General features: G+C 39.2%; 1 protein-coding gene across 3 annotated transcripts in view; it reads right to left on the bottom strand.

Moving 5' to 3' along the window:
- DNAJC10 (DnaJ heat shock protein family (Hsp40) member C10) overlaps nucleotides 1-20,618 on the bottom strand; it is a 77,965-nt gene that overhangs the window by 8,429 nt on the left and 48,918 nt on the right. For all 3 annotated transcript variants that reach the window (XM_077883048.1, XM_077883047.1, XM_077883049.1), the window contains 4 exons: nucleotides 20,328-20,442; nucleotides 11,178-11,305; nucleotides 10,575-10,691; nucleotides 315-416 (listed from right to left, as the gene is read on the bottom strand). In XM_077883048.1, coding sequence (XP_077739174.1) covers nucleotides 315-416; nucleotides 10,575-10,691; nucleotides 11,178-11,305; nucleotides 20,328-20,442 — 462 coding nt within the window. The remainder of the gene's footprint in view (nucleotides 1-314; nucleotides 417-10,574; nucleotides 10,692-11,177; nucleotides 11,306-20,327; nucleotides 20,443-20,618) is intronic.

The following is a 20,618-nucleotide window of genomic DNA, read 5'->3' on the forward strand; positions in this document are numbered from 1 at the left end:
ACAAAAGTTCTAAGAGATGCCCCGATGTCTACACAGGCCATATAGTTCTGTTTCAGAATCAATGATTGGTTTGGAAATGATCCTTTAATTATTAATGGAAAGCCTATTATTCTATTTTTCTGACAGTCTGACTGGAGATACTGCTCGATCTCCCCATGCGGTGTTAATAGAATTTCAGTCTACCACGATGGGGTAATACTAACAAAAAGGTTAGCTTTACTAGGGAGATAATAAAAAAACAACACAAAACCAAAAGCCATTTAAAGATCATTTACTTCTATAATTTACAATACTGTAAATTAATTTAAAATTACCTCTATGAATTCCAAGATCTGTTCAGCAGAGTGATGGCCTTCGTATTCATGAACGTTGGACTGGTTGAACACCACTGTTGTTGGATAAGCCTGAATGTTATACTGTTAGGAATGAGAATACAAATGAAAGATTTTATGCATCTTACCTATTGGTTTCAAATTTATAACCATCTTGCTTTTAAGTAACAACAACATTTAAAAAACCCACTGCTATACTGCTGGCGATTAAAAATTTTTAGCCTGGCCAAATGCGGCAAAGAAAGTGGGTTCACGGTTGCACTGGTAAATGACCCTTTTTTATAGCTACTCTCTTAGCCAGAAAATCCACGGGCAAAGAAACATGGAGAGGTGCGCACGGCTAATTATGAACATGGGCCCTTTTGACTCTCCTGAACCATGACGGATAGATACGGCTGCAAAGAGCAGGCTAATCTCTAGCTTGAGTCTTTTTGAAACCATAAAAATGCTCCAATTTGTCTAGTAGCAGAAGAAAATAAAGGAAATACAGTAGCAAGGATAAGGAAATAAATTAATAATGTATATACAATCATATTTTAAGTTAAGAATTATGACTCATGTCCTAAGAATATGGTCACCTTTTATTACTCATTCAAGATAGCTTTTATGGTACAAAATACTGTAATTTCTATCTCAGAATTAACATGAACACTGGCCCAGGAAGAATTTCTTTGAAGTTTTAATTTTTATTTTTCTAAAAGTATATAAGGATATCTGTGTAAATTTACTGCAGCTGATCCTTGCATCCTTAAAGTTGACAAGCACTCAGCAAGCAAACTGGAATCTTTGACTAGGATTCAAAAATAGTTTTAGAAAAAAACAATGGAAATATCAAACTTTTGTAATCTGAGTGTAAATTCAAATAACTCATTAGGTATGACTGTTGTTCTATTAATCTAAGTGATTTGCCTGTGTTGGGCATCTTTTTTAGCACTTAAACATGTAGTTTCTTTTTTTTTTTTTTTTTTAAAGATTTACTTATTTGAGAGAGAGAGAATCTGAAGCAGAATCCATGCTGAGTGCAGAGTATGACACGAAGCTCGATCCCACGACCGTGAGATCATGACCTGAGCCAAAACCAAGAATCTGACGCTTAACTGACTAAGCCACCCAGGTGCCCCTGAAAAATGTAGTTTCTAATCTATTTTTTACAAGTCTATTCAGAAGCTAAATCAACTTTACAGATCTGAAAACAGAGGTACTGAGAGGCTATGTGACTTGGTGTAGGTACCGATTAGTGAGTCATGATTCCTGGCCTCTATTCCAGGTAAGAGGACACCACAGTTTTAAATCCTTACATTTTACTCAATTATCCAAAAGATATTTAACAATTTAGATAAAAGTAGAAAAACTAGAAGACTTCAAATTAAGGTAATTACTGTTATCACATCGTTTGCATCTTGCTCAGCATCTTTTCAACATCACATACAAGACACTCGAAACCAAAGATCTTATTTCATTTTTAAATATAGTTAAATGAAATTTCAAACAGAATCGAGAGGGGAAATCATCTAACAAATATCCACATATCCCTTCTCAATATTTAAGAAAGATTAAATTCTTTGTCACACTGGCAGATGGCTTACATCTTTTTCATGATCCCATTTCCTTTCCTCCCTGAAAGCAGGAGCAATCAATATCCTCAAGTAAGTATGTATCCAATCCACTAATGCTTTATACTTTTGTGACATGCATATGTATCCTTGGGCAGTATAGTGGAATGTCGTACAGAAAATTTTTCTGTAATTCTATCATACTCTGTAAACTATTCTGTAATACACTTTTGTCATCTCACAATGTATTTCTGAGACTCACCCATGCTGGTAAAGATAGATCTAGTTTTAAATGCTCTATGGTCGGGGGAGGAGCAAGACGGCGGAAGAGCAGGGTCTCCAAATCACCTGTCTCCACCAAACTACCTAGAAAACCTTCAAATTATCCTGAAAATCTATGAATTCGGCCTGAGATTTAAAGAGAGACCAGCTGGAATGCAACAGTGAGAAGAGTTCGCGCTTCTATCAAGGTAGGAAGGCGGGGAAAAAGAAATAAAGAAACAAAGGCCTCCAAGGGGGAGGGGCCCCGCGAGGAGCCGGGCTGAGGCCGGGGCGAGTGTCCCCAGGACAGGAGAGCCCCGTCCCGGAGACGCAGGAGCTGCACCGACCTTCCCGGCGGAAAGGGGCTCGCAGGGAGTTGGAGCAGGACCCAGGAGGGCGGGGATGCCCTCGGGCTCCCCGGGACAGTAACAGACACCTGCGCCCCGGGAGAGTGCGCCGAGCTCCCTAAGGGCTGCAGCGCGCACGGCGGACCCGGAGCAGCTCGGGGGGCTCGGGGGCGGCTCCGCGGAGGGGGCTGCGCGGCCCCGGGAGCAGCTCGGCCGGGCTCGGGCAGAGGAAGAGGCTCCGTGCAGAGGGGCCTGCGCGGTTCCAGGAGCAGCTCGGAGGGGCTCGGGCGGCGGCTCCGCGGAGGGGGTTGCGCGGCCCGGGAGCGCGAATCCACCAGCGCAGGCTCCGGAGCACAGGGCGCCGGGACACAGCCCAGGATCCGGCCTCCCCCGGGACAGGCAGAGGCCGGGAGGGCCCAGGACAGCCAGGACGCTCCTGCCCCAGCTGAGCAGATCAGCGGCCCCGCCCGGAGCCTCCAGGCCCTGCAGACGGAGTTCCTGCCGGAGCTGAATCCAGGTTTCCAGAGCTGCCCCGCCACTGGGGCTGTTCCTCTTGCGGCCTCACGGGGTAAACAACCCCCACCGAGCCCTGCACCAGGCAGGGGCACAGCAGCTCCCCCAACTGCTAACACCTGAAAATCAGCACAACAGGCCCCTCCCCCAGAAGATCAGCTAGACTGACAACTTCCAGGAGAAGCCAAGGGACTTAAAGTACACAGAATCAGAAGATACTCCCCCGTGGTTCTTTTTTTGGGGGGGGGGGGGTTTGTTTTTGTTTTGTTTTGTTTTGCTTTTTGATTTGTTTCCTTCCCCCACCCCCCTTTTTTTTCTTTCTTTTTCTTTCTCTTTTTCTTCTTTTTTTTTTCTTTCGTTTTTTTCTCTTCCCTTTTTTTTCTCTTTCTCTTTTCTTTCCTTCTTTCTCTCCTCTCTTTTTCTCTTTTTCCCAATACAATTTGCTTTTGGCCACTCTGCACTGAGCAAAATGACTAGAAGGAAAACCTCACCTCAAAAGAAAGAATCAGAAACAGTCCTCTCTCCCACAGAGTTACAAAATCTGGATTACAATTCAATGTCAGAAAGCCAATTCAGAAGCACTATTATACAGCTACTGGTGGCTCTAGAAAAAAGTATAAAGGACTCAAGAGACTTCATGACTGCAGAATTTAGAGCTAATCAGGCAGAAATTAAAAATCAATTGAATGAGATGCAATCCAAACTAGAAGTCCTAACGACGAGGGTTAACGAGGTGGAAGAACGAGTGAGTGACCTAGAAGACAAGTTGATAGCAAAGAGGGAAACTGAGGAAAAAAGAGACAAACAATTAAAAGACCATGAAGATAGATTAAGGGAAATAAACGACAGCCTGAGGAAGAAAAACCTACGTTTAATTGGGGTTCCCGAGGGCGCCGAAAGGGACAGAGGGCCAGAATATGTATTTGAACAAATTCTAGCTGAAAACTTTCCTAATCTGGGAAGGGAAACAGGCATTCAGATCCAGGAAATAGAGAAATCCCCCCCTAAAATCAATAAAAACCGTTCAACACCTCGACATTTAATTGTGAAGCTTGCAAATTCCAAAGATAAGGAGAAGATCCTTAAAGCAGCAAGAGACAAGAAATCCCTGACTTTTATGGGGAGGAGTATTAGGGTAACAGCAGACCTCTCCACAGAGACCTGGCAGGCCAGAAAGGGCTGGCAGGATATATTCAGGGTCCTAAAGGAGAAGAACATGCAACCAAGAATACTTTATCCAGCAAGGCTCTCATTCAAAATGGAAGGAGAGATAAAGAGCTTCCAAGACAGGCAGCAACTAAAAGAATATGTGACCTCCAAACCAGCTCTGCAAGAAATTTTAAGGGGGACTCTTAAAATTCCCCTTTAAGAAGAAGTTCAGTGGAACAGTCCACAAAAACAAGGACTGAATAGATATCATGATGACACTAAACTCATATCTCTCAATAGTAACTCTGAATGTGAACGGGCTTAATGACCCCATCAAAAGGCGCAGGATTTCAGACTGGATAAAAAAGCAGGACCCATCTATTTGCTGTCTACAAGAGACTCATTTTAGACAGAAGGACACCTACAGCCTGAAAATAAAAGGTTGGAGAACCATTTACCATTCGAATGGTCCTCAAAAGAAAGCAGGGGTAGCCATCCTTATATCAGATAAACTAAAATTTACCCCAAAGACTGTAGTGAGAGATGAAGAGGGACACTATATCATACTTAAAGGATCTATTCAACAAGAGGACTTAACAATCCTCAATATATATGCTCCGAATGTGGGAGCTGCCAAATATATAAATCAATTATTAACCAAAGTGAAGAAATACTTAGATAATAATACACTTATACTTGGTGACTTCAATCTAGCTCTTTCTATACTCGATAGGTCTTCTAAGCACAACATCTCCAAAGAAACGAGAGCTTTAAATGATACACTGGACCAGATGGATTTCACAGATATCTACAGAACTTTACATCCAAACTCAACTGAATACACATTCTTCTCAAGCGCACATGGAACTTTCTCCAGAATAGACCACATATTGGGACACAAATCGGGTCTGAACCGATACCAAAAGATTGGGATTGTCCCCTGCATATTCTCGGACCATAATGCCTTGAAATTAGAACTAAATCACAACAAGAAGTTTGGAAGGACCTCAAACACGTGGAGGTTAAGGACCATCCTGCTAAAAGATAAAAGGGTCAACCAGGAAATTAAGGAAGAATTAAAAAGATTCATGGAAACTAATGAGAATGAAGATACAACCGTTCAAAATCTTTGGGATGCAGCAAAAGCAGTCCTAAGGGGGAAATACATCGCAATACAAGCATCCATTCAAAAACTGGAAAGAACTCAAATACAAAAGCTAACCTTACACATAAAGGAGCTAGAGAAAAAACAGCAAATAGATCCTACACCCAAGAGAAGAAGGGAGTTAATAAAGATTCGAGCAGAACTCAACGAAATCGAGACCAGAAGAACTGTGGAACAGATCAACAGAACCAGGAGTTGGTTCTTTGAAAGAATTAATAAGATAGATAAACCATTAGCCAGCCTTATTAAAAAGAAGAGAGAGAAGACTCAAATTAATAAAATCATGAATGAGAAAGGAGAGATCACTACCAACACCAAGGAAATACAAACGATTTTAAAAACATATTATGGGGATCCCTGGGTGGCGCAGCAGTTTGGTGCCTGCCTTTGGCCCAGGGCGCGATCCTGTAAACCCGGGATCGAATCCCACATCGGGCTCCCAGTGCCTGGAGCCTGCTTCTCCCTCTGCCTGTGTCTCTGCTTCTCTCTCTCTCTCTCTGTGTGTGACTATCATAAATAAAAAAAATTAAAAAAAATTTAAAAACATATTATGAACAGCTATACGCCAATAAATTAGGCAATCTAGAAGAAATGGACGCATTCCTGGAAAGCCACAAACTACCAAAACTGGAACAGGAAGAAATAGAAAACCTGAACAGGCCAATAACCAGGGAGGAAATTGAAGCAGTCATCAAAAACCTCCCAAGACACAAGAGTCCAGGGCCAGATGGCTTCCCAGGGGAGTTCTATCAAACGTTTAAAGAAGAAATCATACCTATTCTCCTAAAGCTGTTTGGAAAGATAGAAAGAGATGGAGTACTTCCAAATTCGTTCTATGAAGCCAGCATCACCTTAATTCCAAAGCCAGACAAAGACCCCACCAAAAAGGAGAATTACAGACCAATATCCCTGATGAACATGGATGCAAAAATTCTCAACAAGATACTGGCCAATAGGATCCAACAGTACATTAAGAAAATTATTCACCATGACCAAGTAGGATTTATCCCTGGGACACAAGGCTGGTTCAACACCCGTAAAACAATCAATGTGATTCATCATATCAGCAAGAGAAAAACCAAGAACCATATGATCCTCTCATTGGATGCAGAGAAAGCATTTGACAAAATACAGCATCCATTCCTGATCAAAACTCTTCAGAGTGTAGGGATAGAGGGAACATTCCTCGACATCTTAAAAGCCATCTATGAAAAGCCCACAGCAAATATCATTCTCAATGGGGAAGCACTGGGAGCCTTTCCCCTAAGATCAGGAACAAGACAGGGATGTCCACTCTCACCACTGCTGTTCAACATAGTACTGGAAGTCCTAGCCTCAGCAATCAGACAACAAAAAGACATTAAAGGCATTCAAATTGGCAAAGAAGAAGTCAAACTCTCCCTCTTCGCCGATGACATGATACTCTACATAGAAAACCCAAAAGTCTCCACCCCAAGATTGCTAGAACTCATACAGCAATTCGGTAGCGTGGCAGGATACAAAATCAATGCCCAGAAGTCAGTGGCATTTCTATACACTAACAATGAGACTGAAGAAAGAGAAATTAAGGAGTCAATCCCATTTACAATTGCACCCAAAAGCATAAGATACCTAGGAATAAACCTAACCAAAGATGTAAAGGATCTATACCCTCAAAACTATAGAACACTTCTGAAAGAAATTGAGGAAGACACAAAGAGATGGAAAAATATTCCATGCTCATGGATTGGCAGAATTAATATTGTGAAAATGTCAATGTTACCCAGGGCAATATACACGTTTAATGCAATCCCTATCAAAATACCATGGACTTTCTTCAGAGAGTTAGAACAAATTATTTTAAGATTTGTGTGGAATCAGAAAAGACCCCGAATAGCCAGGGGAATTTTAAAAAAGAAAACCATATCTGGGGGCATCACAATGCCAGATTTCAGGTTGTACTACAAAGCTGTGGTCATCAAGACAGTGTGGTACTGGCACAAAAACAGACACATAGATCAGTGGAACAGAATAGAGAACCCAGAAGTGGACCCTGAACTTTATGGGCAACTAATATTCGATAAAGGAGGAAAGACTATCCATTGGAAGAAAGACAGTGTCTTCAATAAATGGTGCTGGGAAAATTGGACATCCACATGCAGAAGAATGAAACTAGACCACTCTCTTTCACCATACACAAAGATAAAATGGATGAAAGATCTAAATGTGAGACAAGATTCCATCAAAATCCTAGAGGAGAACACAGGCAACACCCTTTTTGAACTCAGCCATAGTAACTTCTTGCAAGATACATCCACGAAGGCAAAAGAAACAAAAGCAAAAATGAACTATTGGGACTTCATCAAGATAAGAAGCTTTTGCACAGCAAAGGATACAGTCAACAAAACTCAAAGACAACCTACAGAATGGGAGAAGATATTTGCAAATGACATATCAGATAAAGGGCTAGTTTCCAAGATCTATAAAGAACTTATTAAACTCAACACCAAAGAAACAAACAATCCAATCATGAAATGGGCAAAAGACATGAACAGAAATCTCACAGAGGAAGACATAGACATGGCCAACATGCACATGAGAAAATGCTCTGCATCACTTGCCATCAGGGAAATACAAATCAAAACCACAATGAGATACCACCTCACACCAGTGAGAATGGGGAAAATTAACAAGGCAGGAAACAACAAATGTTGGAGAGGATGTGGAGAAAAGGGAACCCTCCTGCACTGTTGGTGGGAATGTGAACTGGTGCAGCCACTCTGGAAAACTGTGTGGAGGTTCCTCAAACAGTTAAAAATATACCTGCCCTACGACCCAGCAATTGCACTGTTGGGGATTTACCCCAAAGATACAAATGCAATGAAAAGCCGGGACACCTGCACCCCGATGTTTATAGCAGCAATGGCCACGATAGCCAAACTGTGGAAGGAGCCTCAGTGTCCAACGAAAGATGAATGGATAAAGAAGATGTGGTTTATGTATACAATGGAATATTACTCAGCTATTAGAAATGACAAATACCCACCATTTGCTTCAACGTGGATGGAACTGGAGGGTATTATGCTGAGTGAAGTAAGTCAGTCGGAGAAGGACAAACATTATATGTTCTCATTCATTTGGGGAATATAAATAATAGTGAAAGGGAATATAAGGGAAGGGAGAAGAAATGTGTGGGAAATATCAGAAAGGGAGACAGAACGTAAAGACTGCTAACTCTGGGAAACGAACTAGGGGTGGTAGAAGGGGAGGAGGGCGGGGGGTGGGAGTGAATGGGTGACGGGCACTGGGTGTTATTCTGTATGTTAGTAAATTGAACACCAATAAAAAATAAATTAAAAAAAATAAATAAATTAAAAAAAAAAATAAATGCTCTATGGTATTCCATTATGTGACTGGATAATTCATTCATATACTTGCTATTGTCAGATTTCCAAATTTTTGTTAATTTGATGGATTGTTATAATTTGTACTTTCCTGGGACACCTGGGTGGCAAAGCGGTTGAGCGCCTGCCTTTCACTCAGGCCGTGATTCCGGGATCAAGGCCTGTATTGGGCTCCCTTCGAGGAGCCTGCTTCTCCCTCTGCCTGTGTCTCTGCCTCTCTCATGAATAAATATAAATCTTAAAAAAAAAAAATTGTACTATCTTAAGGGCTAGTGAAGTGCAAGATTTTTTTTTTTTTTTTTATAAATTTTTATTTATTTATGATAGTCACACAGAGAAAGAGAGGCAGAGACACAGGCAGAGGGAGAAGCAGGCTCCATGCACCGGGAGCCTGACATGGGATTCAATCCCGGGTCTCCAGGATCGTGCCCTGGGCCAAAGGCAGGCGCCAAACCGCTGCCCACCCAGGGATTCCAAGATTTTTTATATTCATTGGTTTTTTCTAAAAAGAAAGTCTCAACTTTCTCACTTTATCTATTTAAAAAAATTGACTTGTAGTCAAATATTCTGGCACCAAGGTATTCCATCAGTTAAGTGCACTGTAAATATTTAGCTTGTTTCCTAATTTCATAGTGTCTTATTCTTTGGAAATAGGTTTAACACTTCATGTACTCAAAATCATTCACATTAATTTTTACCCTGTATGTTGTGGACTGGGAAATTCTTGCTCACACAGAGCCAAAAAGATCTCCTCTACATTTACTTCTGTTTTTAAAACCCATCGTTTTCTTTCCTTTCCTTCTCCCCCTTTTTTCTTTTTTAAAACGTTTGCTTTTATAAAATATTTAAATTACAAACAAAAGCAGAGAGCAATAAACTCTCGTACTCTCATAGCTACCACAGGCATCCACTCAAGTGCACGCTAACTTCATTTATACTTCCTTCCAACTCTACTCCTACACAAAGATTACTTTAAAGCAAATTCCAGATAATTTATCATTTCATCTATATTTCAGTATATTTAAAACATAAACTTTCCCACAAATGTAACTACACTTTCATTTTTTCCCCTAAAAATGAACAATTCCTGATTATCATCAGATACCCTGTCAATGTTCAAATTTCCCCAATTCATGCTTGCTCATTTTTTTGCAGTTTGTTTGGTCCAAATGAGACCTAAACACTGCACTTTGAATATGTCTTTTGAGTCTCTTTCATCTCTTTTCCCACGTTTCAGTGTATCTGTCCAATAAATTAGGTGTTTGTCCTGTCAAATCCTCTATATGCTGGGACTTGCAGATTTCATGCCCATGGTGTCAATATATTCCTCTATACTGATTTCCTATACACGGATAGATCTCAAAGTGTGATTTGATTTAGGTTTCACACACTTGTTCCAAGAATATTTCATAGGTGCTATTATATACTTTCATGATGAGATATATAATTTCTAGTTATTCCTGGAATTGAAGAGTGAATATCAACATAAGAAAATATTTTTATGTAAACAAAGGTTCAAAAAGCTTTTTCATTTTAAAAATTTCTATCTCCTTAGAAGACAATTATGAGGAAAACCTGAGAATCAAACTATAAAGTGCCAAAAGGTAATACTGAGTCAAGAATTATAAATAATTGAAAAATCATGTATTTTATCAAGTGAACTAAATATTTTCCCAAGTTTGACAAATAATACCATTTCTACATTGAACTATGTCTGTTCATGTTTTTAATCCAATAATTTTGTATCACTTTGTTAAAATTGATTAAATAATTTACTACTCTAAATGTGGACATACATTTAAAATAGAGACCTCTGTCAGTGTAACTTAAAAATCATTTTACAAAATAAAAATAAAGTATTTTATACTTACCATGTTACAGAGTCCCTCATGAATTGTACAATCTAGTGTACCAAATTTAAGCTGACCATAAAGATGCTTTGATGCTTTTCGTAACTCTGGCAATAAAGCTCGACACGGTGGACACCACTATGAAACAAAAATTCATACGCACTGAGCTAAATGAAACAAAAAACCCAAATTTCTACAATAAGCAATATATATTAAAATAAACTATACTTAGTGGCAAATCTTATGCGTGTGTGTATTTAATCCTTGGAGGGGCTACGACAACCCTGCTATTATTTTTAAAGATTTTATTTATTTATTCATGAGAGACACACAGAGAGAGGGAGAGAGACACAGGCAGAGGGAGAAGCAGGCTCCATGCAGGGAGCCTGATGTGGGACTCGATCCCAGGAACCTGGGATCACCCCTGAGCCGAAGGCAGATGGTCAACTGCTGAGCCACCCAGGCGTCCCCATCCTTGCTAATCTTAGAAGCACTATGTATAGGGACCAAAACTGAGTAACACAATTCCAGTACTCATGGTTCAAGACTATTTAGAAAATGCCTTTTTGCTATGACAAGAGAAAATCTGACAACACCGAAATTTGACATGTAAAAATAACTTACTGGGGCAAAGAAATCAACAAGCCACGGTTCCTTGTCATTGGCAGGAAAATTTTGAGGTCCAAGTGTGGTAACATGAGAATTAACACTTTCTTTGGCAAAGGCAAGTATATCATATAGAATCTTCTTTCCTTTGAAATTGAAGAGAAAAATTAAAATCCACATTCTATCCACAGAAACATTTCAAAGTTTTTATATTTAATATAATAAAGAAATGAAGACAAACTTATTGAACACATTGATTTTGGTGAGGGTCCGAGTGTTCTGTATACTATATGTAAATAGGTTTGCTCTGGCCAGAGTACCTTTCTTACATGCTTTGTTTCTTGGAGGACCTATCTTTCCAATGTTCCTTCATTCTCAGTGGCTGAGTAATCACTATTTGCAGTATTTGTGTTCTTTACGCTCACCTGAACTATTACTGTGGCCTAACTACTAACTTTGTTTCTTCAAACTCAACTTCCCTTATGAATTCAAATCCTGTATCACCAATTGCCCAGTGAAAATATTCATATGGATGTCATACAAACATTTCAAATATATTATAATTGAAGCTGTTTCCCCCCAAATTTGCCCCTTTTCTCAGCTTCCCTATCTTGGCAATGGCATAATCATCCACTAGGTGCCTAGGTAAAATTTTCCAGAGTGATCTTTGTATTCTTTCTTTGTCCTTGTATCATAACTCCATCCATTCCATCTGTTATATCTCTGAAACCAATTTTGTCTACTGCCGAAATTCAGTTGTGCCTATTATGATAACCAAGCTGGTCTTTGTGTAACATCTTCCTTAACTAATCCATTTTCAACACTGCTACCACAGTCAATTTACAAAACCATTTATCTGATTATACTGTCCCTGGCTTAGAGGCCTCTGATGATTTCCTCTTGTCTGAAGAATATACTCCATGGCTTGGCAAATAATTTTTTCAACCAGCACATAGTCCATTTTATTATGTGCCCTTTGACTTATTCACCTGATAGTCAATACTAAGACACCTATTATGTGTGACACCTATTTTTTTTTTTTTTTTTTTTTTTACAATTTTATTTATTTGACAGAGAGGCTGCACAAGCAGGGGGAGTAGCAGAGAGGGGAGGAGAAGCAGACTCCCCCTGAGCAAAGAGCCTGATGCGGGGTTTGATCCCAGGATCCTGGGATCATGACCTAAGCTGAAGGCAGACACTTAACCAACTGAGCTACCCAGGTACCCTGACACCTGATTTAAATGTCATAGGGCAGGCAAAACAAAATAAAACAAAACAAAAAACAACAATTCACAGCCCTGCAGAAATATTTTCACAAATATTTCAATATGGTTATAAATGACACTACATTCCCCTGCTTTTTCTCTTACTCTGTAGCTGCTGCTGCTTGAATGCTTTACAAACTCCTCTATCTTTGACCATCCTTTACAAGTGATCCTTGGGGTTCTGCTCTTGTCTCTCTATTCACTCTTAGATAAGCTCATTCTCATCCAAGCTTCCATTATGATGGATATGATGATTATTTTTATCTACATTTTCAGTTCAAATTCCTCTCCTGAGGCCTAGGCCTATATTCAACTGCGAGCTAGGGGTGTCTACTCCCTGTCAACTCCTCCCCTCAGTATTCTCTTTCTTACTCAACGGTGCAGTCATCAACTGCCAACTGAGTGTCAGAAACCTGAGCTTCCTTCTCTTCCCCACATCTAAATCATCATCAAGTTATACTATTTTTTTTAAAGATTTGTTAGAGAGAGGGACTATGCACACAGAGGGAGAAGGAGAGGCAGACTTCCTGCATGCTGGAATCATGACCTGAGCCAAAGGTAGATGCTTAACAGACTGACCCACCCTAGTGCCCCTTAACTTTCTATTTAAATACTGACTTTGTATTTAAAAATCAGTTCACTTCCTTTCAACCACACTACCATTATTTAAACAAGGCAGCCGTTTTCTCTTAGATGGATACATCAGGCTTCCGTCTTCCATCCCTTCCTCTAACCATGCTTCTATCCATTCTAGGCAGCCACCTTCCTAAAATGTACTACTAGTTAAATCCTATGTCTCCTTAAATCTATGAGTGCATCTGTTTTCCTTCAGGATGAAGTCCAAATTCCTTTGTCTGACAGATGCCACACAGACTTTAGAACCCTCTAACCTTGTCTCAATCCTTTCCAACACTCAATCCAGTTATCCTGAAATCTTGCTTTCTAAGAATGAATAAGGCTCTCTCTTCAGAGTCCATGAGTACGTGTGCTGGTTCTGGTGCTTGGAACATGCTTGCTAACTCTTCAATTGGTTAGCCATTACTTACACCTTAGATCTCGACAAAGAGATTGCTTTCTCTAACCTCAGATTGTCCCTCCTAAGTGTTCTTCCTCTTGAGTGCAACCCGTGCTTGTCTCGGTAGTCGTCAGTCTCCAAGATTATCCTCAATGATGGTTATTACCTCAGGTATTCATACCACTGTTGAATCAGGGTTTGGTGTATGTGACCAATAGAATATGGCGGATGTGATGGCGTGTCCTGACTGACATTAGATTACATAAAAGATGTTGTTGCTTCTGTGTGTCTCTCTCTGGTCATTCATTCTGGGAGAAGCCAGCTGCCACGCTGTGAGCAGCTCTACAGAGAAATCCATGTGATAAGGAACTGAGGCTTTTGGCTGACAGCCATTAAGAACTAAGGCCCCCAAACTATCCCATGAATCAGCCTGGTACCAATTCCTCTAGCCATGGTCTAATCTTTAAATGACTATTGCTCCTGCCTATCCCGACTGCAAGCTCATGAGAATACCTGAGCCACAACCACTCAGTTAAGCTGTCCTCAGATTCCTGAATACCAGAAACTGGGACTGTGGACGAATGTTTGTTGCCTTAAGCCACTAAGTTTTAAGATGATTTATTATTCAAAAACAGATTATTACTCTTCACTTTGGATATTTTAAAATTTACTCATTTACTTGGTTTTCCTTACTAGTCCTGTTCCTTAAGGTAGAGATTTAGTTCACATTTTTCCCTATTCCCCAGGACTGTACTTGGTATAAGTAAACGCTCATTATCTATTTATTTAAATCCAAGGAAATTAACAGCAGGTATGCTATAAAGTTATTGATGGCACAAAAAAGGAAGTACATGGAAATCTGTGGTATATTACCAGGGTGGGGAGGAGTTTTCAGTGGGTGATTTGGAGTTTGCTAAATATTTTTAGAGGCAAGAAGGAATGATAAAATAAGAGGAAGAAAAATCTTGTGTGAAGGCACAGAGGAGTCAAAGAACATGGTATTTTTGAAGGATATACAAACAGCCAGGGCAAAGATTATTTGGAGGGGAAGAAATGGGATAAGACTAGAAACTGGGCAGAGGCAGTACCCTATTAACAACTGTTTACAGAGCCTACTATGCACCAGTCACCATTCTAAGTGCTGGAGGAGATAGACTGGTGAGGGAACCAGACAAAGTCATTGCTCATGTGAGAAGGAATCTGAAAATTACCTTAAAAGAAGTCAGGAGATGGCAGGTGGCTTCAGTTGGGTCTGATGCCCCCAAGGGAGTGGCTCTTACACTGGAGTGGGGGGGGGGGCGGTAGGGGTGGCCTCTACCAACCAGCATACCAGCAACAGTCATGGCCAGTCTTGAAGCCAGCTGTGCTGGGAGCTAACCCTGCCCACCAGTGTGACCACAGTAACCATGGCTGGCCCCTTACCCAACCCAGCAGTGTACCTGCAGCAACTGTGGCTCGGTTCAACAGGAGGGCACATGTCACCACCAGGGGAGCCCCCACCCCTCAAGCACCTGGCTCTGGTGATTGGGGTGGGGGAGTGGGCCAAGAAGACACTTTCTACAGAAGGCCACTCCTTCCTGACCACATGTAATTGATCTACCAGATACACGAAACAAACACAGAGTTAGGCATAATAAATGTTCTAAGTATTGGTTATAAAGATGCTCACTGAAGTCAGGAGAAGAATGGATGAACACAGTGAGAACTTAAAGAAATAAAATATATCAAAAATGAGTCAGAGCCAAAGAATTCAAAAAACAGATACTAAAAAGACACTAGAGGGAATCAACAGCAAGTTAAAGGTAGCAGAATTTACCAGGGATCTGGAAGATAGGGTTGAGGAAATCCCCCAGGCTGAACAACAGAAAGAAAGGAGAATAAAAAAGAAATATAGGTTAGATAAAGGAATCTTTAGGACAACATCAAGCATCCTAATATTGACATTATAGGTCTCAAAAGGAGAAGAAAGAGAATAAAAGGCAGGAAACTTATTTGAGGAAATCATAGCTGAAAAACTTCCTTACCAGGGGAAAGCAGAGACTTAGGGGGCACAGAGAAGACCAAAGAAGTAGAACTCAAATAAATCTACGCCCAGACACATTTAAAAAATTCTTTCAAAGTTTGAAACTAAAGAGAAAGAAAATCTTAAAAGCTGCAAGAACCATGCAACTAGTTACATATAAGAGTACCCTCATAAGATTATGAGCTGATTCTTCAGCAAAAACACAGCAGGTCAAGAGGGAGTGGCATGATTTATTAAAAGTGCTGAGAGGAAAAGTTCTACAACCAAGAGTACCCGACCCAACAAAGATCTCATTCAGAATTGAATTGTTTATAGAGATACAGGCCTACCTCAGGAAACAAGAAAACTCTCAATCTAATCTTACATCTTAAAGGAACTAGAAAAAGAAATGAAGTTCCAAGTTAACAGAAGGAAAAAATAAAGAGCAGAGCAGAAATAAATGAAATAGAGACTAAAAAAACAAAAAATGTTAAGAGATGGTTCTCTGAAAATATAAACAAAATTGATAAACCTTTAGCCAGACACATCGAGGGGAAAAAAAAGAAACAGGCCTAAATAAAATCAGAAATGAAAGAGAAGTTAAAACCAACATCACAGAAATAAAAAGAGTTATATAAAGAACTACTAAAAACAATTATATGCCAACAAAGTGGACAATCCAGAAGAAATAGATAAATTCCTAGAAACATATAATCTTCCAAGACTGAATTAGGAAGAAACAGACAATCTAAACAGACCAATTATTAGCTGGGAAATTGAATCAATAATCAAAACATTGCCAACAAAAGTTCGGGACCAGGTGCCTTCAAAAGTGAATTGTACCAAACATTTAAAGAAGAGTTAATAACTATTTTTCTCAAACTTCCAAAAACACTGACGAGAAAAGAATGCTTCTGAACTCATTTTACAAGGCCATCATTACCTGGATATCTAAACCAGACAAAGACACTACAAAACAAGAACATTGGAGGCTAATATCTCTAATGAACACAGATGTAAAAATCCTCAGCAAACTATTAGCATACTAAATTCATTAACAGATTAAAAGAATCCTTCAAAATGATCAAGTAAAACTTATCCCAGTAATGCAAGGATGGTTCAATATCTGCAAATAAATCAATGTGATACATCACAATAATGAAGGATAAAAACTGTATGATAATCTGAACACATGCAGAAAAAAAGCATTTGACAAAATTCAACATCCATGTGTGATAAAAACTCTCAACAAAGTGGGTAGAAGGAAGACACATCAACATAATAAAGGCCATATATGACAAACCCATAGCTAACATACTCAATTATGAAAAGCTGAAAGCTTTTCCTTTAAGATCAGAAATAGGACAAGGATGTCCAATCTCCCTATTTTTATCCAACAGAGTCCTGAAGTCCTAGCCACAGCAATCAGAGAAGAAATAAAAGGCATCCAATTTGATAAAAAACAAACTTCGCTATGGGCAGATGCCATGATACTAATATGGTAAACCCTAAAGGCTCTACTGAAAAACTAATAGAACACATCAACTCAGTAAAGTAACAGGATATAAATTAATACACAGATATCTGTGTTCTCTCTTCTTTTAAGGGTAGAGAGGGGAGAAGGGAGAGGGAGAGAGAGAATCTTATTAAGCAGGCTCCACACCCAGTGTGGAGTGCAACACAGGGCTCAACCTCACAACCCTGAGATCATAAACTGAGTTGAAATCAAGAGTCAGATACTTAACTGAGCCATGCAGACACTCTTAAGAGTTGGACACTTAATCAACTGAACCACCTGGTGCCTCAATCTGTGCTATTTCTTTTTTAAAAAGATTTTATTTATTTATTCATGAGAAACACAGAGAGGAGAGAGAAAGAGGCAGAGACACAGGCAGAGGGAGAAGCAGGCTCCATGCAGGGGGCCCGACATGGGACTCGATCCGGGGTCTCCAGGATCAGGCTCTGGGCTGAAGGCAGCACTAAACTTCTGATCCACTTGGGCTGCCCAATCTGTGCTATTTCTATACTCTAATAACCACACTATCAGAGAAATTATGAAGACAATCCCATTTACAATTGCATCAAAAAGGATAAAATACCTAGGAATAAATGTAACCAAGGAGATAAAAGACTTGTACTCTGAAAACTACAAGACATTGTTGAAAAAAATTAAAGAGGACACAAACAAATGGAAATATATACAGTCTTCATGGATTGGAAGGATTATCAAAATGTCTATATGATCTCTGAAAATCTACATATTCAATGCAATTCCTAGCAAAACATCAAAGGCACTTTTTACAGAATTAGAATAATCTTAAAATTTGTATGGAACCATGAAAGACTGTGAAGAATCAAAGTAATCATGAAAAAAAGAATTAAAAAAAAAAAAGAAAAAAGAATTTCAGAAAAGGTATTTCAAATCTTTGTAATTGCAATTGTATGTACATGAATGCAGAGCTAAAGTCCCAAACAAGCTGAAATGTAAAAATGTTAATTATAAATTCAAGAGAGCTAAAAGTAACCATTGAAATATCTAATAGTCTTAGTAGAAGGAAAATCTGGAAAATGCCCATGGTTGAGATGCTACTCAACCATGGGCACATAGAAATGGAAACTATAGGTATTGCTTACATTTCTTAAGACCATCCTTAAATTCTGCACTAACCTGTTTTGTCACCAGCATTCTTGCTGAAACATTAATCAAAACAGTGAGCAGAAAAAAGTGAATTATTTAAAAGAGAATAAAAGAACTAAATTCAAAATATCCTTCTCCAAAAGAAACCTATTTACTAATAAAAGCAAAATTATTTACAGGAAGTATATATTCATATAAAACAAGGTAAAAAATAAACCCACAAAATACCCCCAAAAGCCAAAGCAATCTTGAAAAAAAAAGAACAAAGCTAGAGGTATCATGCACCCTGATTTCAAGATAAATTACAAAGCTATAGTAAAGACAGTATGGTACTGGCACAAAAACAGACACTAGGTCAATGGAACAGAATACAGAGCCCAGAAATAAACTCATGCTTATATGGCCAATTAATCTTTGACATTAATCAGTGCCTGCCTGGGTGGCTCAGTAGGTTAAGCACCTGCCTTTGGCTCAGCAGGGAGCCCACTTTCCCCCCTCCCTCTGTTGCTCTCCCTGCTTGTGCTTTCTAGCGCTCTCTCTCAAATAAATACATAAATAAAATCCTAAAGAAAATTAATCTTTGACAAAGGAGGCAAGATCATACAATGGGGAAAAAGGAGTCTCCTCAGTGAATGGTGCTGGGAAAACTCGACAGCTACCTGCAAAAGAATGAAATTCAACCACTTCCTTACAGGTTTACAAAAACAAACTCAAATGGATCAAAGACCTAAATGTGAAACCTGAAACCAAAGAAGTACTGTTAGAAAACATAGGCAGTAATCTCTGACATTGGCCTTAGCAATAATTTTTCTAGATTTGTCTAGGCAAGGGAAATAAAAGCAAAAGTAAACTATCAGGACTTCACCAAAATAAAATGCCTTTGCACAGTGAAGGAAATAGTCAACAAAAAGAAAAGGCAACCTACTGAAAGGGAGAGGCTATTTTCAAATGATTTTTTTTTTAAACTTTATATATAGGGATAGAGTGTGTGCAAGTGGGGGTGGTGAGAGGCAGAAGGAATCTTTTTTTTAGATTTATTTTATATATATAGAGAGAGAATATCCTGAGCAAGTTGGGGAGAAGTAGAGGGAGAGACTCTTCAAGCAGACTCCCTGTTGAGCACGGAGCCTAATAAGGGATTCGATCTCACAACCCATGAGTTCATGACCCAAGCTAACCAAGAGTCGGGTGCCCAACCAACTGAGATGCCTACACGTCCCGAGAAGAAGAGAGAATCTTAAGTTGCATGGAGTCTGACCCAGGGCTGGATCTCGTGACCCCGAGATCACGACCTGAATCAAAATTAAGACTTGCACACTTAAATGACTGAGTCACCAAGGCACCCCTCAAGTAAATCCAGTATCATCAGGGAAAAGCAGGTCAAACCCACAATGAGATATCACCTTACACCTGTCGGAACACCTAATACCACAAAGACAAAATGGGCAGAGCTGGCATGGATATAGAGAAAAAGAACCCTTGTGTGCTGAGGGAAATATAAATTGGTGCAGCCACTGTGGAAAACAGTAGACAGGTTCCCCCTAAAATAAAAAAAGCCATTATTTACCTTCAAAGAAATCAGAAACACTAATTTGAAAAGATATATGCACCCCTATGTTTATTGTAGCATTATTTGTAATAGCCAAGATATGGAAGCAATACAAGTGTCTGATAGATAAAGATGTGTGTATGTACACAGAAATACACACAAATGGAGTATTATTACTCAGTCATGAAAAAGTTGAAGATCTTGTCATTTGTGACCATATGGATGAACCTAGAATATATGATGCTAACTGAAATAAGTCTGAGAAGATAGGATTTCACTTATATGTGGAATCTCAAAAAACAAAACAAGTAGAAACAGACTCATAGATACAGAGAAGTTGGTGGTTACCGAAGGAGAGAGGGATGAGCAGATGGGCAAAATGGGTGAAATGGCATGGGAGTTATAGGCTTTGAGCTATGGAACGAATAAGTCATGGAGAAGAAAGTACAGCATCGGAACAGAGTCACTAGTAATGTTAACAGCACCACGTGGTGACAGATGGTAACCACACCTGTGGTGAGCAAAGCATAATGCACATAATGTACACAATGAATCACTGTTGAACACCTGAAACTAATAAAACAGTGTGTCAACCTCATGCAAATTAAAGAATACTTTAAAAAACCAAAGTAAAAACTACAATTAAAAAATTACTATTTGAAGATAAATACAATTTAAAAAAATTTCTTCTCTTCTTACCATGATGAATTTCATATTCTTTGGTCCCTTGTCCTTTAAATACTGCTAGACATGGCTGAAATACATACAGATTACTGCAGACATCTGGTGCAGAGGAACAGTCAAACCTGCCAACCTAAAGTAGAAAATTTAATTTGATGAAAACAAAATCATATGCACTCATTTTTAAAATATTCATAAAGAAATAACATTGCTCTAACAACAGTTTCTAAATAGAAGCTAACTGGCCATGAAAATAAAAGATAGAAATAATTAATGTATTTTATTTATTTATTTTTATTTTTTAAAGAT

This window comes from Canis aureus, chromosome 34 (genome assembly GCF_053574225.1).
Source record: "Canis aureus isolate CA01 chromosome 34, VMU_Caureus_v.1.0, whole genome shotgun sequence".
Lineage (NCBI taxonomy): Eukaryota > Metazoa > Chordata > Mammalia > Carnivora > Canidae > Canis > Canis aureus.